Here is a 25,313-nt window from a genome sequence, read left to right as displayed (position 1 = left end):
GGAATTCTGTATTCTCTGCATATTCCAAATAACTAATTAGCCTCAGTGTAGTACCAGTGTTAGAGCATATTCCATTTTTACTTCTAGTACCCACTGTACTACTATAAACCATGCCTGTGCCTCTGTTGCACATGCAATATTGCCTCCTGGTGTTAAACAATCTTTAAGGAAAGTCTACACTGCAAACCCCATTATCACATCAACGCCACACCCACCAATGCCAACCCCTAATGTCAACGAGAATACCCCCTCGTAGAAATTGGAAAAAACATCACCACACTTTCATTCCATGCCTTGGCGTGCCTGAGAGATCACAACTGGTACAGAGCGATATACATCATCCATCACTGCAATATCAGTATGCCAGCCTGCCTTCTCAAAAGACTGGAATAGCCCAACACTAAAGTCGTTAGGAAACGCAAGGAAAGTCCCTGGGCTATGCACTCAATATGGAACCCTAATGTAGCTCGCATGTACCAAAAAAATGTCACCCAATCTCAAAATTTGCATTCGTGGTTACACCATAATTTATACAATTTATAAAATTTATAAAACCGGAATCAGAAAAATAAGAACCTAAATTGTTGTTTTTGTCATAAAAGGTATACAATTTATTACAATTTTACAAAGATTAAAAACATTATTATGCACAAATAAAAAACATTTTAAAATATCACAATTCGATTAAAAACAATGCGTTTTAGGAGTTACAGTTTGTTTTCGTTGTCGACGCTGCGTTTCGGTGAATCTGTGATAACACCTTCCTCAGGACAAACAAATTCTATAAAGAAACATTACAATTAGAAGACATCCTTTTTGTGCATGTAAAGCAGCTTTTGCTCTTTTTGTCTTTTTTGTTTCAAACAATTTGCTCAACTTTTTTAACCTTCTATCTACTAAAACAATATACTAAACAACATTGCGCTCGATAAGAATCTGATCTACATACATAGGTTCAGCAGGGTGTATTTCTGGGAGCATTTTGGTATACGTAACTACATCTATGGGTTCCATAGTGTTGTGGGCTGAAAAAGTCACGTTTTAAGGCAACTTCTGGACGGGAATGGGTATGAAGCATACCTGTGTGTGAACTCTTCAGCTTCCTCTCTTAGTCAATTTGGAGGAAGTTTCTCCTGCGTAAATCTGGAGAGTATCGCTTCTTGTTGCTCAATTTGCAAGTAGCTATACCTTTCAAAGAGAAAATAAGTACTCAATGCTTATCCGCCATTTCTTATTCACTAAAAATTCTATACAGGCGGTATAACATTGGCAGGCAGCAAACCATAAAATCGAAGAACTTAGATGGTGCGGTCTTGAGACCATTACCCAAAACACTAGGGGAGGAGATATCACGAAAAAGCGGAAAAAACGGGAACAATTTTAAATGTCCCGGTTCAATTCCGTAAATAATGGTTTAAACTCGAAAGAAGACTGGGAAAGGATTTTGCAGTAAATCCAATCCATACACTTTAAAGCATAGCAGTTACCTCAAAGCATAAAAGCCCCGGTAATTGTACTTTCATAATAACACTGTGAGGCAGATTACAACATCCCCCTAACTAATCAAACACTCCAGTCGGAACTGTAACCAGGGAGACTCTCTGCGTCCTAGGTTACCATTAACAAATAGGAACTCCAAACCATGACGGAGCAGCCTCTACCACGTGATAACATACAAGTGAAACTACAATTGTAGTTCCTTGTCCAAAAGAACCGTGATTGGTTAACGACCGATGACGTCATTCAATTGGCGTTTTCCCGGGAAAATGAAACCTTTTTAAACAGGAGATGAACAACCCTGTTTATCTTTGGCCGATCGTGGCATCGAGCAGATGGTGATAGGACCGAGAGGGGAGCGAGGAGGCCGGCAAGAATTTAAAAGGTAAACACGAGCCCAGCCTCCGGATCTCATAATGCCGACAACTGAGTTTCGAACTGCGGCATTCTCACCCGTGGCCCTTAGACCTAAAATGCTTCGTAACAGACTAACTACTGTTAATCTGTCTTTCCTTAAACATCGTGAAACATGGTCCAACAACCAAACCTTTTTTAAATAACTTTGAATGTCCGGTAGAAATTTATTCTACCATTAATTGAGGTTTATATTATATGTTCCACATAGGTTGAATGTTAAACAACCATCTTTTGATCTTACCCAACGCTGAGGATACAATTGAAGACATCCAGTGGCGTGCTTTTAATTTTAAAAGGAAGGACTATTTACTATTCCTTATATTGGTGAGTTATATATCTTGAAACTAACCCCTGCCTAATGCATAGAACACTAGATATGGCCCTACAACTAACATTATGGCCCATTCTGTCTGTTTGATTTCAACAGTGGTCCCCCTATTCAAAATCGGTGGCCCCCCTCCGGTAACCTCTACATCATAGAGTCTTGAATCCTAACAGGTAAAAAGGTTATTTAGTAACTACCGCCTGTATAGAATTTTTAGTGAATAAGAAATGGCGGATAAGCATTGAGTACTTATTTTCTCTTTGAAAGGTATAGCTACTTGCAAATTGAGCAACAAGAAGCGATACTCTCCAGATTTACGCAGGAGAAACTTCCTCCAAATTGACTAAGAGAGGAAGCTGAAGAGTTCACACACAGGTATGCTTCATACCCATTCCCGTCCAGAAGCTGCCTTAAAACGTGACTTTTTCAGCCCACAACACTATGGAACCCATAGATGTAGTTACCTATACCAAAATGCTCCCAGAAATACACCATGCTGAACCTATGTATGTAGATCAGATTCTTATCGAGCGCAATGTTGTTTAGTATATTGTTTTAGTAGATAGAAGGTTAAAAAAGTTGAGCAAATTGTTTGAAACAAAAAAGACAAAAAGAGCAAAAGCTGCTTTACATGCACAAAAAGGATGTCTTCTAATTGTAATGTTTCTTTATAGAATTTGTTTGTCCTGAGGAAGGTGTTATCACAGATTCACCGAAACGCAGCGTCGACAACGAAAACAAACTGTAACTCCTAAAACGCATTGTTTTTAATCGAATTGTGATATTTTAAAATGTTTTTTATTTGTGCATAATAATGTTTTTAATCTTTGTAAAATTGTAATAAATTGTATACCTTTTATGACAAAAACAACAATTTAGGTTCTTATTTTTCTGATTCCGGTTTTATAAATTTTATAAATTGTATAAATTATGGTGTAACCACGAATGCAAATTTTGAGATTGGGTGACATTTTTTTGGTACATGCGAGCTACATTAGGGTTCCATATTGAGTGCATAGCCCAGGGACTTTCCTTGCGTTTCCTACCTAGTTCTCCTTGTCCCTTATTACCATACAAAGGAGGCCTCCCTTCCTTTTTTTACATTTATACCAACACTAAAGTCATCATAGCTGCAGACAACCACAATGGATATTCATAACATTATCCATGTTACAAATTTCAATTATCAGGAAATTCAAATCACATGTACACCAGAGCAGAAGACTGTTATAAAATCACATACCTCTCAGCCACCATTACATTAAAATCAATGGATGGACATTTCAGAGTAATTGAGATGTACCAAGTCCATATAGAGATGCAAAGGAGGATAACATCAAGAACAGTGAATTCAGCTTGTCAGTGTACCATAGCCTAAGTATGCCCCACACAATAACATACTTCCCATACAAAATCTAATATATATGTTATGTTAAAAGTACTTGTACAGCGCATGTACACCAAGCGGTTTCTTGGCTCTAAGAGCAAGGGGGAAGCTGCATCAACGGAACAGTTGGCTTACTGATATGCCTGGGAAAATAGGTGGGTCTTATGCATTTTCCTAAACTGAGCTTAAGGGTTTGCTAACCTCACTTCCACAGGGAGAGAGTTCTAAAACTGCAGGGCCAAGACGGCAAATCTAAGCCCCCCATGTTTTTTGTGTTTAAAAGAGGGAGAGGTCAACAGATTTAGATTGAACGAGCGCAGTTCCCGGGAGGGGGTGTAGCGCTGGATCATTGAGGAGATAAAGGCTGGGCCATTCCCAGCTAGTGCTTGGAAGATGGTACATCCCAGCATAAAGCACAGCGTTTAGCCACTGGTGGCCAATGTAGGCTCTTGATCAGAGGTTTAACATGATGTTGTCTAGGCTGGCAGGCGATTAACCTGGCCGCGTGGTTTGTACCAACTGTAAATGTTGTAGTTGATATGCGGGAAGGCCAGCATATAATGAGTTGGTGTAATCGATACGCGAGATTACCAAGTCTAGGACAGATAAGGTCAGGGCCTCAGTGGTCAAGAATCTGCTGATCTTCCAGATTCTACGAAAATGAAAAAAACACGCAGAGACCACTGAGCCCTAGCACCGACGACGCGCTCAGCACCGCCGAACACATGCACTTTCAGATCCACAAAGACCCCAACGCCACCCTCAGAGGCCCCCTCATCTACCGACCCCCCGGATCCCGCCCCCAGTTCAGCGATTCCATTGCCGACTTCATTAGCACACACGCCCTCACCTTCACCGACTACATCCTCCTCAGAGACCTGAACTTTCACTTGAGAACAGCAACAACAACAACTCCACAACCCTGATCGATAACCTTGCCAACCTCAGACTAAAGCAACTCGTCACAACGCCCACCCACTCCACCGGCCACATGCTCAACCCCGTCTTCTCCTCAAGCCCGCACGTCTCAGTCAGCCACACCACCGAACTCCTCTGGACTGACCACCACTGCGTCCACTTCACCTTCCAGAAACCCACCACACACCACCGCCCCAACAGATCCCCCGCCACTGCTGGAGCAAAATCACCGAAGACCAACTCCATGCAAACCTCGCTCTCAGCCCACCCACCGAACCCTCCTACACCAACAACGCTGCCCACAGCCTCAGACGCTGAATCGAGGACTGTGCCAACACCCTCCCACTGCTGAAGAAACACCCCCACAGAGACACCAGCAAGAGGGCCAGCTGGTTCACCCCAGAACTCCTAGCCACCAAGCAAGTCTGCTGGAAACTAGAGAAGAAATGGCACAGCTCACACACTCCGAACAACCGCGCAGCACACAAGGACGCCATCCGCAACCACCATCACCTCATCAGGGCTGCCAAGAGAACCTCGTTCAAAGACCGCCTTGACAACAATGCACACAATAGCAAGGAGCTCTTCAACATCGTGAAGGAACTCTCCAACACCAAAGACATCCCGCCGTCCCGAGGACTGTGCGACTCGCTCGCCACCTTCTTCCACCGCAAGATAGCAGACATCCACGACAGCTTCAACACCCAGACAGGCCCAACCGACAGCAACACAACAGACCCTCTGCACACCATCAACTACGACCCCCTGCTAGCCTGGGCCAGCATGAGCATCGATGACACCATCAAGACCATGAGCACAATCCACTCTGGCTCTCCGTCAGATCCCTTCCCGCACCACGTCTTCAACAAAGCAAGCAACTCCATCGCACCCCACCTGCGCAACGTCATCAATCTCTCCCTCGAGACCGCGACCTTCCCAGAGAGCTGGAAACACGCCAAGATTAACGCTCTACTGAAAAAACCCAAGGCAGACCCAAGAGACCTCAAGAACCTCCGGCCCATCTCTCTGCTGCCCTTCCCGGCCAAGGTCATTGAGAAAATCGTCAACAGACAGCTACCCGATACCTCGATGAAAACAGAATCCTTGACACTTCCCAGTCAGAGTTCCGCAGCAACCACAGCACCGAGACGGCCCTCATCGCAGCTGCCGACGACATCAGGACTCTGCTGGACAACAGCGAGAACGCAGCTCTCATCCTCTTAGATGTCTCCACTGCCTTCAACACCGTCTGCCTCCGCACACTATGTGCCCGCCTCCACGACGCCGGGATCCGAGACAAGGCTCTGGAATGGACCACCTCCTTCCTCTCCGGCAGAACCCAGAGCGTCCGACTGCTGCAGTTCAGGTCCAAAGCCTCTGAGATCATCTGCGGCCTACCCCAGGGATCCTCCGTAAGTCCGTCACTGTTCAACATTTCCATGGCCCCGCTCGCACACGTCACCCAACAGCACAACCTCAACATAATCTCCTACGCCGACGACACTCAACTCATCCTCTCCCTCACCAAGGACCCCATCACCGCCAAAGCCAACCTCCACAAAGGAATGAAGGCCATCTCCGGCTGGATGAAGACCAGCCGTCTGAAGCTGAACTCGGACAAGACGAAGGTCCTCATCCCCGGCTCCAATCCTTCAGCTTGGGACGACTCCTGATGACCAAGGGCACTAGGAGCAGCCCCAACACTGACCGATCACGCACGCAACCTGGGAAGCATCCTCGACTCCGCGCTCTCAATGACCAAGCAGGTCAACACCATCTCCTCCTCCTGATACAAGAAAGGCAGTCACCCAGGCCCTCGTCAGCAGCAGACTCGACTACGGAAACGCTCTCTTAGCGGGAGCAAAGACCAAGCTCATCAAACAACTACAACACATCCAAAATGCTTCGGCACGACTGATCCTCGAAGTACCACGCCACGGTCACATCACCACCCACCTGAGGGTCCTCCACTGGCTCCCCATCAGCAAGAGGATATCCTTCAAGCTCCTCATCCACGCACATAAGGCACTCCACAAGACCAGCCCAGCCTATCTCAACAGACGGCTCTCCTTATACATCCCCAACTGCCAGCAAGGCTCCGCCGACCTCGCACTTACCACCGCCCCACGGGAAACATCATTTACAACGAAACTTTTACAACACAGTGCTTTTACAACGCAGGTTTTACAATGAAAACCATTACAACGCATTGCACTGGGGGGGGGGCTCTAGGATAGGGAATAGTTTTAATTTACTATCCAACACCTTCCCTACTATCCACGGGGACTGGAGTTGGAATAGTAAATTAAACTATTCACTATCCAGCACCCCAAAACGCTATGCGTGGTAACAGCAAGCGTTGTAAAAACTGCATTGTAACAGCTTGTGTGGTAAAAGCATGCATTGTAATGTCATACATCCCCCTCCCGCGCATCCGAAGGACAACCACCGGCGGGCGATCCTTCTCTCACCTCGCTGCCAAGACATGGAACACCCTCCCACTGAGCCTAAGACAGAACCAAGACCTGCTGACCTTCAGGAGGATGCTCAAGACCTGGCTGTTCGATCATTAGCAGCCCCCTCCCCACCCCCCCAGCGTCTTGAGACCCTCGCGGGTATGTAGTGCGCTGTACAAATTACTGATTGATTGATTGAGCCAATCTGGGCCTTCATGAATAGATCATGACTGATCACAATCCCTAAGCTCTTCTAGAGCTCGCTGGTAGTGAGGGGCTACCCAGCTTAGGAGGCCAAAAATTAGAGTTCCACAGGTTTGCCCATCCACCTGTGAGAATGAGCTCAGTTTTATCGGGGTTTAGTTTCAGTTGATTGTCATTCATCGAGTCACTGATAAAAGAGTGGACTGGAAATTGAACACTGAGGAAGTGGAAGACTTGATGTCAAACACCAGCTGTAGGTTATCCGCGTAGTTAAATGTTTCAACCCTTCTTTTGCGCAGACACCAGACCAGGGGTAGTAGGTACAAGTTAAACAAGAGGTGCGAAAGGGAAGACCCTGAGGAACCCCACACGTTCATTTCATTTTTTGGGAGGAGAAATTGGCAAGGCGAACAGCTCGGAATCAATTGCAAAGAAAGGAGGAAATCCACTTCAGCGCCAGACCCTGGATCCCTGCCTTGCTGACACGGTCAAGCAGGAGACCATGATTGCCAGTGTCAAAAGCTGCTGACAAATCCAGGAATACCAAGGCCTGGGTGAGGCCCTTGTCAGCCTCCCTTCTGGGCTCATCCATAAGTGCAAGAATAACTGACTCTGTTGAATGTGCAGTTCTAAATCCTGCCTGATGAGAGTCAAGAAAATGAGATTGTTCGATGAACGAACGCAGGCCTCATGAGCTTCAAGGACTTTCCCTGGGTAAGGCAGCAAGGTGTTGGGGCGATGATTGCTGAGCACTCAGGGATCAGAGTTGGGTTTCCTCAAAATCTGGATAATTTCAGCACTTTTTAAAGTGTTAGGGACAAAACCAAGTTTAAGAGAATTATTAAGGAATGAAAGGGAAGGGTCCGGACAAGTGAGGAAAGCTTCACGTAGAATGTGATGTGGTCAGCAATCAGTGGGGGAACCAGAACTAACTTTCTTTAATAGAGCAGAAAAGTTTTCCTTTGAAATTGGGGGAATTTGATTAAATAAAAGTGAGTGTTTACGGGGGGCTGAGGGAACCATAGTGAAGGTGGGGGGAGGTATACTAGCCTTGAGTATATCGATTTTCTCAATGAAATAGGAATTGAGCGAGTCGCATAAGGATTGCGAGGGAGCAGGTTTCGCCATGACCTTCTCCGGTTTAGTGAGTTTGTTGACTATGGAAAAGATATCTTTGGACTTATTGGCCGAGTTTACAATTTTTGAAGGGAAATATTCTGCTTTAGTCTGGAGTATAGCATTTTTATATTCTTTAAGCAGTGTTACATAGGAGGCTTTTTTGTCCAAGGATTAGTCGTGTCTCCACCTACGTTCAGCTTGCCTTAATGCTAATTTCTTTAATTTTAAGTCGTTGGAAAACCAACATTGGGCATCTTGTGGTCGCATAGTCTTGATTTTCTTGAAGGGGGCAAAGCGATCACTAGCGGATTCAAGCCAAGCTTTGAAACCTTTTGCCTGGATGTGGAGGGATTCCTGTGCTGTGGCAGTTAATAATGAGCAGAAACTGCCAATATTAGTGTGTTTCCAGTTTCTTGCCTGTAAATTTTTTGTAGGGGGGATACTGGATATCACAAATGCAATAAGATGGTGATCCGACCAAGTACATTTGGGAATTGCGAACCTAGCGATTTCCATATTGGATGTACATGCTTGGTCTAGAATATGCCCCTTTATATGAGTAGCTCCCTTCACATGCTGGGTACAATTAATTTCAGTAAGGAGATCAGTAAATTCTGTAAAGTCAACACTTTCCTGTGCTTCGTTAGGCCAATAATTGAAGTCTCCAATTAGTAGAATTCTGGCATGATTTATAGCTAGATGGGAAATCATTTCACCTAGCAGTTGAGGGAATGTGGGCATGTGATAATGGGGTCTGTAAAATATAGCACAAATAAAGAAAAACCGTGGGGATTCAAATTTCAATATATGGCTGTCAACTAAGGGAATGCCTGTGATCCCCAATGAGGTGAGCTGGAGTTTCTGGTGAATAATGGCTGCGACCCCTCCCCCGGTTTTACCCGAATGCCTATTGGCCTGAAGAATAATATAATTATCAGGTACTGCTTCCAGAATATGGAGGACAGACTCGCTAGTGAGCCACGTTTTAGAGAGGAGGAGGATATCCGGTTTATCCGAGTTGATAAGCTGAAAAATTTCAATCTGATGTTTTACCATTGAGCGGGTGTTCAAGTAGCTCATTGTAATTCCCTTTGCATATTGTTGCTCAGGGATAGCTCTAACTGGCAGGGCCTTGTTGTTGACGGGGGAGTCTCCACTGCTAGGTATGTCAGGGAATTCTAGGTGGATGTCCCAAAGTGTCAGAATCCCTAATTTGTTAAAAGTAGCTTGGGTCTTGGAATCTAAGCTCCAATTTCCCTGCAGCAGCATCAGGTCAGCAGACGAGTAGGTGGTAGAAAAACGGTCATGGTGTATGGCCGCTGGCCCATGGTGGCTGCGGACGGGTGCAGACGGGCTTTGGCGCGCCAGTGGCCTGCCCGCTGCACTCGTCGGCTGCGTGACGAGGAAGGCATGCGGTATTTGTAGGCTGCAAACGCTGGGAAGCTGACCGTCCTGCTCTGCCCCCAACCGCCCCCACCAACCACAGATCAGGATTCCTAAACGCCGGCACCCTCCACAGCAAACGGGAAAATCTTGCAGTGGACCCATGTGTGGGCATGAGCACAACTAACCCTGGAGAAGTTAAAGTGCAAGTGTGTGTGGAAAAGCAGCAATACAAGTATTTTAAAAACAATTAATCAGGTAGGAACAGTGGGCTAAAAATAATGCTGGGTTTTAAACAGACTTAATCAATTTCGACAACGGACTTGTGGTTGCGCGCATCCGTATATATATACATCTCAACAATATTGCAGAGATTAGCTCACTCACTGGTTCATGTCGAGCAAGACTAGAACCAGGAGGTAGTGTACCCCGGTATTTAAGGTCCAGGACTCCTGGAAGCCCAGCTTATTCCCTCTTGGGACATCAGGTATACCGCTACAAACAACACTGTTAATTTCAGTTGAATAAAATAAAGACTTTTCCATTATGCTCCACTTTAAATTTAGGAGGATACCGCCAGGAATATCTTACTGGTCTTTTTCACAGCTTATTTTTGACCTGCAGGATCCCTTTTCGGGCTTCTTGACCCAGTGGCATAAAATCCAGATACAATGCAAAGTTGATCCATTGTATTGGAGACCCGGGTTTGCTCTACTCAGTCATAGATCTGCATCCCTGTCCCTATAATTAGGTAGGTTTGCAGTGATTGGCCTTGGGCTCTGGTCCAATGTTGGTGTGCGCGCTCCACAATGAACATCTGGGAGAAAGCCTCATGCACAACCAGGGATTCCAGCATACACCTTGCAGATTTTTCCCTTAACAATACTGCCTCAGATTCTGTCACACACATAATACAGAAGTTATTCCTGTATAACTGCCCTCCTATGCCCTAAATATTTGGTTTAATTACATTTTTTTGCATTAGCGTGACTAAAGTACGTGCGATCTTCTCCATCGGATATCGCCTCCTCGGAGTGGTTCATGTCTTGTTTGTCATGGCTGAAGTCATCCTTTCTCATTGCACAATCGTCTATCTTCCCATTCATGAACTGCAGACTTTCCTTCATTTGCTTAGATTGTGTCTGCTCAGACTAACCTATTTTCTCTGATGGCAAACAGACCAGTTTCACCTTTTGCAATGTTTGTCTGGTGTTCTGGTACTTCGTTGCCCAACAAATACAAAAGCCTACCCAGCTACAGATGGGGGCACCCAACTACAGTACCTCCTTATCACAGTCCTTAGATCAATGAACGTCGTCCTTTTCCCCGCAGTTTCAATCAAGCAAAACAAAAAACACACATACAGCTCCCATCCTTCCCCTTTAGGTCACACCCAAATCCCGTGGGATACACAAATACTGACCCAAGGCACGGAAATGTTGTAATTCAAAGCAAATGAAGCAGGACACAGGGAAGGTTGGTAACCTGAACTGTGAGAAGGTCGTAAACTCAGAGTAATGAAACTTACTGGTAAGTAACTGGGCATTACATGGCACAGAAGGTCTAAACCAGCATTCAAAATGTTGCAACTGCCCACCTAGGGATGCCTATGTGTTAACTGACGCTGTGTGGCACTGAATACTTAATCCTTTGCATGCCAGGCATGCCAAAGTGTTCATCAGGGCATATACTCCTGGGTGATGACAAACCACCAGAGGCTGCAGCCAATCAAAACCACTCTGCTGCACTACGGTGGTTCCTCCTCCAACATCAATTACATATTGGCCAAAGGGAGGTAACTATAGGAGCTACACTATCTGTGCCTAGTTGTCCTCTGCACCACTCCCCCTTTTTGCAGCATGTGTGTATAGAATGTGTGAGCAGCAATATCCTCACCCTCAGTTGAGACAGTCTGTCTTAAGCACAACCAATCCAGACACCCCCTGCCTGATGATGGCAAAAGGCCCTACACATTGTGGGTCCTCTAAAAGCTACCCCACTGGCCCAACACTCAGTGTCCTATGTGGCTGCCACAATTGTACTGCATCGGGACAGGCTGACATGGGCTAAATGCATTCACCATTTCTGAGACTCAGGGTGTCTCCTGTGCCACATGAACTAGCCCTCAACAAAGTCTCCACAGGTCTGCCTTGAGAATTGCTAGTTTCAGAGCTGCATTTAGGCCCAGACAGTGGTTCTGCCATGGCTGCAAATCAGGTGCGACCTTCCTTCTCGGTGCTTGAGTACCACACCTGTCTCCGCTGCAAGCCCCAACAGACACTCCCACAAGGGCTCCCCTATCCTGTCCCAGTCTGTAGAAAAATGGCACCTCAACGTTACCCTGCAGTATCACCCATCCTAGGCAGCCAGGAATTCTCCAAAAGCCTCCAGAACACGGGCAAAGGGGTGAAAACAGCAACATTTGACTTAGTGCTGGTATTGAGCTCACTCATGCAGTCATCTTCCTATGCGGCTTTCTAGATTTCCCCATCTGTCCTTATTTAAAAAAGATGACACTGGCAGTTACCCCTCAAATCCATATTAACAGAAGCTTACAGTGAGTGAGGCACAGTTACTGAGATTCAATCAAACCTGAGGCCCAAATAGCAGAAGTCCAAAATCAAACCACATGGGGGATTAATTCATACCCTTCCAACATATATTCAAGCACTGAAAAAAGTGTTGAATTGATTGACAATTTGTGCTGGAGTCAGAGCAGCTGCATCAGTCTTTGTCTTTAAAGAGCAGGCCATGGGTTCCAATGCAACACCAATGCCATGTATTCAAAAATGTTGTGTTACCAAAATGTTATTTTTTGTTTGTTAGTTATTTGACATACCATGCGCCTAAATTCAAGTAGCAGTGCAACGCTTCAAACATAACAGGCAGCTAGAGCACATGGCAGGTTTTATGTAGACAGATACATTGCTTTAATCATTCTGAAATGCTTGTCTCATGATATTTCTTTCATAGTATTTTTTAAACAAGTAATTATTCTACCCTCAATTAACAGGTTTGCAGGACGTCCAGGAAAATATAACAAACTCTTTGAAAAATGGAGGCTTGAAGAGGTAAGCGAACTATGAAATTATGGCACCATGCTTTTGAACTTTGCTTTGATAAGGAATAACTTTTTTTCAAAGATGTTTTGAAAGATCAAGAAAATCTCACATAAACCTGTTCTTATGTACAGTGGCAGCCGGCATGACTCGTGGGTGGGGGTCGGGCAAGGAGGGTCGCCGGGGGATAGCCCGGGGGAAGGGGGTTACTTTTGCGTGAGGGAGGAAAAAAAAAATAACTTACCTTTCTGCTGGGTACCGCGTCTCTGCTCCTGCTCTCCTGCCTCCGTCTTCAGGAACAGGAGGCAGGCAGCCAGACTCCCTCCCATAAGCCAATCATAACGCTGCAATGCTGAATGAAAATTGATGTGAGCGCAGAGATACAGAGCTCAGCCAGGGGCTGGAGGGGTGGGCATGTTCTCCATGCAGACTGTAATGCAGCCTGCATGGGGAGCAGGGAGAGTGCGTATGACTTGTTTGGGCGGCCTGAGAGAGCTGACCAGTCATTGCACACCTAGGAGTGGGCAAACCACTCCTTTCCTGCCCTGCTCCAAGAGTAGAGCAGCCCCACCCACCCGCAAAGCAGCACAAACATAAAATGAAAATAACTGAGAGTTATTATCATGTTATGTTTTTGTTTATCGCACTGCTTATTTTATTTTAGGAAATTTCTTAAGCGCACAAATACCTGAGGGTGTCTCGGCACTGAGTGTCCACTGTGCTTGTCCATGAGTAATTATTGTTTGAAAAGCCAAGTCTTTATCTGTTTGCGGAAAGAAAGAAGGGAAGTACAGGTTTTGATTTGGCTTGGAAGACTATTCCAAAGTTTGGTAGTGGTCACTATAAAGGACCTGTCGCCCCAAGAGACCTTCTTAGTCCTTGGGACCTGCACAAGACCGGCAGTGGAAGAGCAGAGGGATCTGACAGGATTGTAGGGGCAGAATGCATCCTTTAAGAAAGCAGGTCTTTGAGAGTGAATTGCCTTATACGCAATGCAGAGTGCTTTAAATTTAGCTCTTTTCTTTACTGGCAACCAATGAAGCTGTTCAATAGTGCCAGAGATAGGGGTATGCTTGGGGGTGGCCGTGATCAGTCTGGCCGCAGCATTCTGCACCAACTGTAGCTTTTTTATGACTCCTTCCTGAGCATTGACTAAGAGCGCGTTACAGTAGTCAATGCGAGATATCACTAATGCACTGACCAGAGTTCTGGCCATGCTCATGGGAAGATAAGGGAGGAGTTTTTTGATCATTCTCATGGTGTAAAATGAGGATGATACTACCGCATAGTCATGGTGCATAAGAGTAAGTTTAGTGTCCAGTAAGACTCCCAGATTTCTTGCCTTGGTCACTGGGGACGGTGGTGGTCCCAGTGAGGCAGGCCACCAGGTTGGTGACCAAGCTGGGGAAAGATTACCAAACACCATCACCTCCATTTTGTCGGAGTTAAGCTTCAAGCAATTTGTGGACATCCAGTCACTTATTGCTAGCATTCCTTGATTAAAATTGGAAGCCACTTCATCTCCATTTTTGTTAATAGCCAAGACAATCTGGGTGTCATCAGCGTAGGATGTCACCGCCAGGTGATGGGATTTTATGACCCTCGCCAAGTCCGACACATAGATGTTAAATAGTGTCTGACTTAGCGAAGATCCCTGGGGGACACCACAGGGGAGAGTAAAAGGAGGTGAGTTGAAATTGCCGAAGGCGACCGATTGTACTTGGTCAGTAAGAAAAGAGGAGATAAGATCCTTAGCACCATTTGTGATCCCTGCCGCTGTGACACGGTCGATCAAGATAGAGTGATTGACCGTGTCAAAAGCGGCCGACAGGTCCAGCAAGATGAGCACTGCCGATCCTCCACCATCAAGTGTCATCCTGATTTCATCCGTAGCTTTAAAAAGCGCGGTTTCCGTTCCATGTCCCTTCCGGAAACCAAATTGTGAATTATCCAGACAGTTGCTCTGATCTATAAAATCTGAGATTTGGATATTCATAATCTTTTCCACAATTTTGGCGGGGAAAGGGAGGCAGGCTATAGGGCGATAGTTGGAGACTATAGAGGGATCTAAAGAACTCTTCTTGATGAGAGGTTTGATAGTCGCTTTCTTCCAGATGGAAGGAAAGATATTGGAGGAAAACATGGCATCAAATATTTCCGTAAGTTTTGAACCTATGATGTCTGGAAAGTTTTTGAGAATGGAAGGGGGGCATGGATCTTCCGGTGAGCCAGAGTTGGTGGTACATAGTAAATGAGATACCAGTTCTGACGGAACCTGAGTAAAGTTCTGGAAGGAGGGATGGGGGGTTGAGTCAGGCGGGGTAGAACCTGCCCGGGCCAGGAGCTTATGATCCTTAGGGGTGGAAGACGGATGTCCAGTACTGGTTGTGTGAGCCTTGAATTGAGTAAATATGTCAGTCACTTTCCTTTGAAAGTAATTAGCCAAGGAATCACAGAGCTCTTGAGTAGCTATGATGGGGGTAGTTGTCGCTTGACCGGAGAGACGCGTGACTACCTTAAAGAGTTGTTTCGTAGAGTCATGTGCAAGATTGATTTGGGCACTATAAAATTTGCTTTTTTCCGTAATGATAAGTTGTTTGTATTTAAGCATCATGACTTTGTATACAAATAAATGTGATGAATATTGTAAATTCTATAATAAAAAAATATTCCATACTACTTGTTAAAATTGTAACTAAGCATAGAGAGGAAATAGGTGAAATTTGAGTCTTAAAACTATACTTCCTCTTTCTCTGTGTAACAGTCGTAGAAACATATTTCAGTACTGTGGTGCCATTTCTCCATGTGACACTTTTTTAAAACTAGGAACTGATATAAAGTTTGCCGGATGGTTACCCTGTCACAAACGAATTACAAGTGCCATACAACTTACACAGGTCTGATGGCTTGATAACACAGTACTACAGAAGCCTTTCAGACTTCCAAGATGTAACACTCAGAACATTGTTATTTTCCAAAACAAAGTTTGCCAGAGGTGCCAAAGTGAAATCACTTTGAAAAAAAAAATGGATGTGTCAGTGTGAAACTTGTTCACTACTTGTAAGTAGCGGTGGGCGTAACTCGTGTAATATACTGTGGCATAGGTACTCAAAATTCCAGCAATATTATCTGGAATTACATGGGCAGCATAGCCCAGCAGATAGCGTTATTTTTCAGATTGGACCAGAGGAAGCATTTTGCGCAACAAAATAGAGCTAAACAGGAACAGTCTGGCCTATAGAACAATTAGGCAGTAACCAATGGGCTGGTCTGATAGATCAGTGATTGGGATAGTTTTCTAGCAGTTCAGTGTATGGGACTACACTATCTGTGCCTCCTTGTCCTCCACACCACTCCCCCTGTTTTATATCTGGTGGACTGTTTTTTCCCAGATTTTACCACAAATATTGCAGTAAACACAAATTAATACAGTCTTCTATACCTTACAAAATACCTATAAAGCGTGTCTTTGCAAGTTTAATACTGGCTAGATTTGTAAATGAGGGACAATTTTTTAGCTATCTGGTACGCTAATGGGGGACTGTTTCTGTTGTTGTACCCAAAACGATTTTTTGTCCTAGTTCAACCCTGGAGCTAAATGCAGCAGAACAGGAACAGCATCGTCCAGCAGTGGCAGCTCCTCCGCTATGGCAGAGGAGCATCGCCCCACTGCTTTCAAGCAATGTGAGAAGAAGAAACATAACGTGATAATCATGTTATGTTTCCTTAGCGGGCGGGAGGGTGGGCAGGGCTGCTCTGCACACAGAGCATGGCAGGGGCAGACTGGTTTGCCCACTCAAGTGTGCAGTGACTGTTTGGTCGGCCCTTTTGTGCCACCCAAAGCAGTCATATACACATCCCTGTTCTCCATGTAGGCTGCATTACAGACTGCATGGTTTACATGCCCACTCCTATAGCCCCTGGCTGAGTGCCGTGTCACAGCGCTCAGACCGATCACAACGCTCCGGTGTAGCATTATGATTGGCTTGGGGGAGGGAGCCTGGCTGCCTGATTCCTGTTCCTGGAAGCAGATTTAGTAGAGCAGGAGCACAGAAGATGCATGACCTGACCTCGAGGTAAGTAAAAAAATATATATATTTCTAAGACCCGCTCCGCCCCATGAGAAAACCCCGCGACCCTACTGCAACACCTCCTTGACCCCTGCGGCCCCCGCATCCGCCCCAAACCCTCAAGCAATGTTAGCTGTCCCTGGTGGCCAGTAGCTGCTTGCGTTCACTAAGTGTGTTGTTCCTGTGCTCCTGCAGTAGGATTATAGTGCCAAATTACTCATAATTACGAGGACAGGTACATTCATTGAATTTTCCGTACTTTTTACTCAAAAGACCAACCCAAAATCACTCCAATTACTCTGCATAGTTAAAAGTTCGCTACGGCCTACTGTAATGCTGATTATAGAGTAAATCCTGCATACACCTCAGTGAGCATTACTAGCCTAATCAAATTCACAACCCTAAAGAGTTTTTCTCACAGTGCAAAAATGGGTGACTTTCAACTCAGTTTAACTTCTTTGACAGAAGACTTAAAGCAAGTGCTCATATTTGGACTGTCAAGCGCATTCCATCCAACTTGATTGGCTACACCCTTGCATGTGACCTGTGATCAAGAAGATTTTTGATACAATTGTTGATACTGAAATATGCTTCAGTTTTACCATCAACAAGAATCTCAACATGCAAAATCAAATTTTTGCCCTAGCTAGTGCGATACAGAAAATATCGTGATTAAGAAACATTGTTGTCAAAAATATCTTTTTCAGTTAAGTAATATAGTTATAAAGAATATATCGCAATAATGTAGGGCTCGATTATGATATCGGGCGGTCAGACGTCTGCTGTGACGGGGGATCAGGAGACTGCCCAACAAGCTGTCAGTAGTCCAACCACCCAATTACGATATGACAGTCATGGTGGTGGCATAAAAGTACTCTTTACCCCTGTGGCTTGTGCTGCGGCCCAGGAAAAATGCCTCAGCATGGGCCACCTTGTTAAGGAGCACTTAGTGCACATCCATGCATTGTGTGCCACGCGCCATGTACGCATGACATAATGTGCATGGATGTGATTGGGGGCACTACATATGCCCCCATGGCCACTTTGCAGTGTCCCACGTAGGACTGTTGTACCCAAAGTCCCTTTCCGATAGCCTTTTCATGGCGGTCGAACCGTGTGATTGAATTTCATTATACATATTATGTAATATTGCTGCGTTTATAGGGCTATTGGGTGAGAATTCAATTTAGTAATTGATTAACAATTAAGTTATAGTTATTACATGTGTAAATTATGTGATAAGCAAATATTTTTGTTCTTTTCAGTGCGATTTGCTAAATGGTGGGAATGCTGGGAATTTATTTAAATAACAACAAAAAAGTAATTAGTAATGTATAATGCATATTTAATGGATTAATATTTATGTAAATTGCTTAAATGTGATATATTTTAGTTATATTTTAGGTGTGGGCTGCTGGGTGTGTAAGGTTTCAACGTAGAAAGTTAATTAACTTATTGATTGTCAATTAATTATGTAATTGATTATCAGTTATATAAATTGTGTTATTTTTCAGACTCCAAAACATTCCCTAACATTGGTTAAATATATATGTATTTTTTATAATTTTAATTTTATAATATTTGTTTATATTTTAAAAATGTTTATGAAAAAATTGTACGTGTTGTTTTATTTTTTCATTTGTTTTATTATCTGTGTTTGGTAATTATTTAAAGTTTTGAAATTAAATTGTTAATATTTTTTCTGTTTCATGTAATATAAATATATATTGTGCTTTTAATAGTAGTAAATGTAAAGAATCGAAATGAAAAATGAATATAATATAAAATATATATTTGTTATAGTTGTGTTAGGACACTATGACTTGTTGCCTTAAGTTACATAGTGGAACGAGTTATGGTTTTTACAGATCAGCATAACTATAAGTATAACTGGCTGTGGCTTCATGCCCTTAAGTTAACACTGAGGCCAAAAACATGTATTTACTTGCAAACAATGAATGTTAGAAACGCTAATGGAATGCATTTTAGTGAATAAGTGCATCTCATATTTTACATACTAATCTTGCATTGCGTGCGCAGGCGCCAAGGTTGAAGCCAAACAAAGTGCCTGTCAATGGGTTGGCCTCTCTGCAGAGCACACAGAACAATGTTTATGTATTCCATTTGCAACTGAAATTCTGTGGATATGTGTGTGAAGGGGGTTCACAGATGTCAAAATATTTACAAGGCAAAAGTACGAGAAACTAAAGTTTGTAAATTTGAGGGAGAGAAGTGCATGTTTGTGGGCAGTGAGTGAAAACGGATGTTGAAGAGGAAAGAGAGATGGTTGATGATGTGCAGATGAACAAGATATGCCGAGAAAAAGAGGATACATATCTAACAAAAAGCACACATAATTAAAGGCCAAAACTCCTTCCAAAGGCCTCAATGCTATTCACAGAATTGAAACATTTCCAATATTAATTATTTATACCAATTCATTGCTGTTACGATGGTGCCCGAATAGTTCACCCCCTTCCCCCCCCCGTCGGCACCGTGTCCCTCAGTGGAACGGACATCAGCTATGAGCTCTGGATTGTGGCAGCTGTTGCGGAAGCTGCTGCTCTTTGTGTTGGGTGGATGCTGGCTATCGTCGTATGGACTTAGAATGGAGACGAGGGGCGGCAGCCGGCTTTCGCTTGATTGCTTCCTGTCTGCTGCTGCAATTTTTCTCCTTCACTCTGCGGTTCCCTCTGAGCCCAGGCAGGCTCCATCAAAAATCCTAATGCAGAGGTGCAACATGGCAGCCAGTGGCTTAAGGAACTAAGATGAAAATTCTCCCTATGAGTACTTGAGCCACTGGAACGGCTGCCTCTACACTGGACCCTGAAAGCAATGCTAGAGGTAAAAAAAGACACTGGAGGAGGAAGTAAGAAAGGTGACCGGGGGGCAGGGGGGTCTGCTTAAAGAAGGGGTGTGCTCTGAACCCTCCATTGAAAACCTGGTTCTCCCCTCCAGCACTTTGAGCACTAAGGGGAGGAGAACTGTTGATCCAGAATATGCAGGGGGAGCCCCGAGGCAATTTCTGAGCTAGCAGTCTTGGGGAAGCAGCCCGTTTTGCTCCCCCCATCCTAACCCTGAGGCTGGCCAAGAACCACCCCTATGTTCTGGCCTGGATAATCAGGTGACCTGACCCAATTTAACTGCGGCCCCCTCTGGTCTCAGGCGACTCCAGGGCAACCAACAGTTTGAAAGCTTCAGTAATAGATGCAACAACTGACCTCTTGGCCCAAGTTGCGATGCCCCCGGTCGAACTAGAATTGGGAGAAAGGACTCCTATTGCAGCGGTCACAGAAAAGGGTATATCTGCCGGAGGGCTGTTTTTACATCCGTTTTTGTTTACCAGAGCTGGCGGGGAAACACTTATTTTCCGTCACCGATAGATCAGACTCCTTGGTAGGCGGGAACTCTACCTCAAGTGACGATGTACAGTCAGACTCAAACTGCAGCCACACCACAATTGAGGTAGGAAAATCTCAGCTCCGGAAGACCAGCTCCAACAAACTGAAAGGGAAACGGCATGAAAGCCACAGCCAATTGAAGTGGGATTACTGTGGTTCACAGCTTTCTTTTCCCAGTGGAGAAGAACCACCCAGGGCTTCTGGCTTGGACAGATCCCGGACAAGCTTTGAGTTAGGAGAAGAACCCTCTTTGTGGGCCATCCTGCTGGCACTCAAACAATTTTACAAAGAAACTAGGACAAACAGTAGACATTAAAATGCGCGGCCCAAAAGCTACAAGGGCGTACGCGGAAACTGAACAAAACGTGCTAAGGTATTGCAGAACGCGTCACGATGATCGAAAATCGTACTGAGAGTCTGGAAGCTAAAGTAACCTCTTTAAAAATGCAGTATCTCCCAAGGCGCTTTCATGACTGATGTCATGTGGAAGCTGGAGGACCAGGAGAAAGGGCAGCACCAGAATAACCTCTGACTTTTGGGGATCCCCAAAGACGTGAAATGAGAGGACACTCGAAGGTTTATTGTGAAGCTTTTGAAAGACGCATTTCCTGAACATCCCATCTGGAACTGGGACTCGAAGATACAAAGGGCACAGCGCTTCCCTTTCACAAGGAATAACCAGCAACATAACGAGGGAGAGAACGCCAGAGTCTTTTTGGGGTTCTTCAGGAATTTGTTACTAAGACAATTGGTTTATGAACATGCTCACCCATCCTAAACAAAAAATGTTTGGAGGGGTATCTTTATTTGCTAAACCAGATTTCAGCCATGCTACAGTTGAACGCAGATAGCGTCTCCGCCAGCTGTTCGTTCCTTACCAACAGATGGGAGCCCATGTTTTTTTAAAGAATCCAGCAAAGCTTAAACTCAATTTAAATGGTTCTTCTCGCAGCTTGACGTCAGAAATCTAGGCACAGGAATATCTAAATGAAATTAAGGCAAAATCTGGGCACAGCCAGGTTTTTTTCCTTCCTTTTTCTTTTTCTTTTTTCTCTGTTTTGAAAATAGTAGCTGATACTATTTCTCTCGGGGTGGAGAGAGGGGGTTGGCGGCATAAACAGGAAGCACTCAATTTAATCAATGTTTGGAAGTGTTTGGCCTGTTGTTTAATCTATGTTTCATTGTAACACAGTGGGTCCAGATGGTGGGGTCCTTTTCTTGGCGTTTATCACTCAGGCTGGTCCTGATTGCTCAGCTTTTTGGGGAGCTGGGGTAGGGGAGGAGGCAGTAGAGGGGTTCACGGGGATAGTGAGGTTAGGGGGAAAGGGGTTTAGCTCAGGGTCCCACACCCTGAAACATGGTCATAAATGTGCAAAAATGATGCTTTGTTGCTCTCGTAGAGTGTTTTGGAGGTTCATTGTGAGGCTCTGGCGGTGGTGGGAGGCATGGTGCTGGTTTCTGCTGACTCGCTGAAGTTGTCGCAAAGGGCCTTGATCTTCAGGTGGAAGTGGGAGCTGAGTTTGTCGCAGAGTTCTTGGGAGGGTGTGATGTCTGATGATTCACAGGTAGGCTTTGCGAACTGCTGAATGACGTTGAACAGTTCCTTGACGTTGGATGCGTTGGTCTTGACTTTGTCTCTGATGAAGGTCCTTTTGGTGTCCCTTTTACGCTGGTGGTAGCACTTGAGGGCGCTCTTGTGGTTGTTCCGCGCCTCCGCGTTCTTGTGGTTTCTCCAGGTTTATTCCAAGCGTCTCCCAGACCTTCTGGCTTCTTTAATTAATTAGTTAATTAATTAATTGTGGGTTTGTAATGCGCTAGAATCGACTCCCGAAGGAGTATCTCTGCGCAGTAGACCGCTGGGGAACCCGTCCTGGCTTTCCCTGTGAGATGGTCCCTACTGGGTATCTCCAAGGTGAAACCAGGCATCCTCGGCGTATGTGGGGGGCCGTTGTGGAGATGAGGCAAGCTAATCCCCAGAGTTGCCGAGTGTGATCCCTGGTTAGAGTAGGCACCGAGATGAGAATTATCGAGTCCGCTGACCCTGGTCCACGACCCTGCCGCGTCGGGAATTGAACCCTGGTCCCGGGCCGTCCTCTGCTCTCGGGTCTGCCGCCTCTAACCAGTGAGCCACACCACTCCACTTTGAGTTCTGTGGTGAACTAGGCAGCCCTCAGTGATTGGTGTTGCGGCATAGAGGTGCCAGCTCGTCAGCGCAGCAGGAGACCCAGCGGTGGAATTCCCTGGCTGTGGCGGTGGTGTTAGTCGTGGCCTTGGGGGGGTCTTGGAGGAGGGCGGAGTTCCGGTGCTCCTCAGTGACCTTACTTCAGGAAGGTGACGAGTAATGCGGGGTGTCGAGCAGTATTATAGAGACCCCATCACATGTAGTAAACCTACCTCAAACAGATGTAAATTTGAATGATAGTGGAAATTTCGATAAAAAACGACTCCCCACGTTCAGCTGAGTCGGTAACAGATTCTGCAAAAAGTAATATTGCATAGTAACACTAAAGATAGCTCATAATGCCTCAATAAAAATACCAAACTTCATGGTACATGTACGAGTCAAGTACAAAACAAAAAGTGTATCACATAGTCCAATAAAGAAGTAACCAGGAGGCCCAATTGACTGTCACCCATTTAAGAAGAGTAGACAAATTCGAATCAAATAGGAGAGGCATGTCAAATAAAGTAGACCTACCTCAATGTTACAAAGGAACACAGATAGGTGAAGAAATAGTCGGGCGGGAACTCCTCTGGCGGCAACCAATCTAAACCAAAACAAGCAAAAAACCAGGAATCAAATTAAGACCCGCCCGATTCGCCTGCCATTCGTATATATTGAGGTTCCGTGATTCTGAACCCGTTCAATAAAGGTCGTCGTATCAAGACGATTTTGGTATCAGCGGACCGCAAATGACGAGTGCGGTATGTACGAGTGTTTTCGTCATAATCGATTAATGGAAACACTGTGTATTCAGGGATTTCGTTCGAACCTCCGGGTTCCATTTTGTGTACGGCAGCCATTTTGTGATTGCCCTCACATAGGCCGATGACTGCGGCCGAACGAGCCCTTGGGACACGTTCACCTTTAGCTGACTTTTGTGTGACCTGAAAAAACTGACTCCCTTGCCCGAGGCTGACCTCGTTGAGCCAGTTCCTTGTTAGGCAGCTGGTCAGATAGAGATCAAAGAGCAGGACATTGCTGAGTTTATGGTACATGCACACACCCTTCTATCTTGCTTCTCATCTGTTTCTGTTCCTTCCTTTATGGCCTATTTATGGTTTGGGTTGAGGTCCTTTTATTATGGGTTTGTCCGGCCTGTCCGAGCAAGAATGTTGGATTTTGCCTTGTCATTTCTGGTGGGCTGGACAACTGAAAGTGGAGTTGTCGTTATGCGACACTTTTGAAATGTCACTACGTGATTGGATAGTTTGTAAATAATTGATGCTAGTCAGGATTGTGATTTTTGGCATAAAAGACGATGTCTCGCTCTACCTAATTGTGCAGTCTCTGACGAACCACCCGTGTTGTGCTTCGTAGACCTCTGTTCCTGGTTGCAGCCAATAAACTTGGTCTTTGACGTCACCTAGAATTGTCCTGTGTCTCTGTTTGCCAAGACAGGTGAACTCGAAGACTTCGGGCGTTTTCCCTGGCGCCGCTGGGTTCTAAAACCCGGTTCTTCAATATATGATACAAGACTGACAGTAAGTTATACCAAAAGGTCATAAAGCAGGATAGCAATATAAGTTGCTGCATCGGCCCAATTGTTGACATAAATAGGCAAAGTACTAAGCCGAGATTAAATTAATCATAGGCGGGCAGTACATTGGGCTACACAAATAAATAACCCCACCAAGATATTACAAACATCACAAGCCAGTCACAAGCCAGTGGCAAACGTAACATGTCATCTCGAATAGTCAATATATCGAACTGTCGCTTAAAAGTTATAAGCCAAGGCAGAGTGATTGCTCATAAGTGAAAAAGTATAACAATCGTAAGGGAAAGGATACCCGACTCTAAAAAGTTTGTGGGTCGCGATATCCAGCCCCTGGGCCCAGTCAGGGCTCTTGGACCCATGCACACATGTAAGGCCTCCCCTGGCCCCTGGGGACCCTATTATGAGTGCCTGGACATGCAGCGGGCTGTAGGACAGAGCCCAGAATAGTGGAGCCTCCACCCCAGGGCTAGGCTTCTGATCCTGGCTAAGCAGGGGAAGCCTTTTTGGGCCCAATGGATCCCCATTCCAAGACCCTGGTGGTGCAGCAGGCCGAAGGACAAAGTCCACGGTAGAAGGGCACACCTCGGGGTGGATGGGGCCCATCCAGATCTCCTGGACCCAGGTGTGCAGTGGAGACCTCAGTGGACCCTGTCGCCCGGGTGCTCCAAGCCCCCGCTGGGCCTCCGACACAGGTATGTAAGAGGAACCCTGAGAGAGCTCTGACACATAACCTGCTGGCACCCTAATGCGCAGGCAAAGCAGGGGACCAATTGGACCAGGACAAAGGTGTAGGCCCCAAGACCCAGTCACCAGGACCCGACCCAGGCCCAAGGAGCCATGACTCAGGACCCAGCACGCAGGCACCAGGAGTCAGGCTCCAGGCTCAGGGACTCAAGACCTAGGACCTAGGACCTATGAACCAGGTACCAGGACTCAGTTCCCAGTCACCGGGCAGCCATGACCCAGGTCGCAAGCCCCAGGACCCGGGACTCGAAACGCAGGACCCATGAGCCAGGTCCCAAGCCCCAGGACCCAGTTCCCATGACACAGGCACCGAAACTCAGGGCCAAGGCCCCAGGCCCAATGAATCCTGGGCCCAAGCCCAGGACCCGGGATCCATGTTCCAGTAACCAGACCCCAGGACCAAGGACCCAGACCCCACGACCCTAGACCCAGGCACCAGGACCCAGTACCAGTACCCGGACCCAGGCCCGCAACCCAGGACTCAAGACACAGGCACCTGTACTCAGGTCCCGAGCCCAGGACCCGATCCAGGAACCAGGCCCTGGGACCAAAGCACCAAGAGCCATGAGCCAGGCCCCAGGACTCAAGACCATGACCCAGTGCCCAGGACC

At 45.7% G+C, this 25,313-nt stretch overlaps 1 protein-coding gene across 1 annotated transcript in view; it reads left to right on the top strand.

Annotated features, from left to right (window-relative positions):
* Nucleotides 1–25,313, top strand: part of ANO3 (anoctamin 3) — a 1,465,374-nt gene that overhangs the window by 1,261,567 nt on the left and 178,494 nt on the right. Inside the window, exon 19 of the mRNA XM_086959492.1 lies at nt 12,720–12,777. Within this exon, the coding sequence (XP_086815618.1) occupies nt 12,720–12,777 (58 nt within the window). The remainder of the gene's footprint in view (nt 1–12,719; nt 12,778–25,313) is intronic.

Source organism: Lissotriton vulgaris, chromosome 2_2, assembly GCF_964263255.1.
Source record: "Lissotriton vulgaris chromosome 2_2, aLisVul1.2, whole genome shotgun sequence".
NCBI classification, from domain to species: domain Eukaryota; kingdom Metazoa; phylum Chordata; class Amphibia; order Caudata; family Salamandridae; genus Lissotriton; species Lissotriton vulgaris.
The sequence above is the reverse complement of the archived record's forward strand: the minus strand, read 5'-3'. Positions and strand labels throughout refer to the sequence as shown.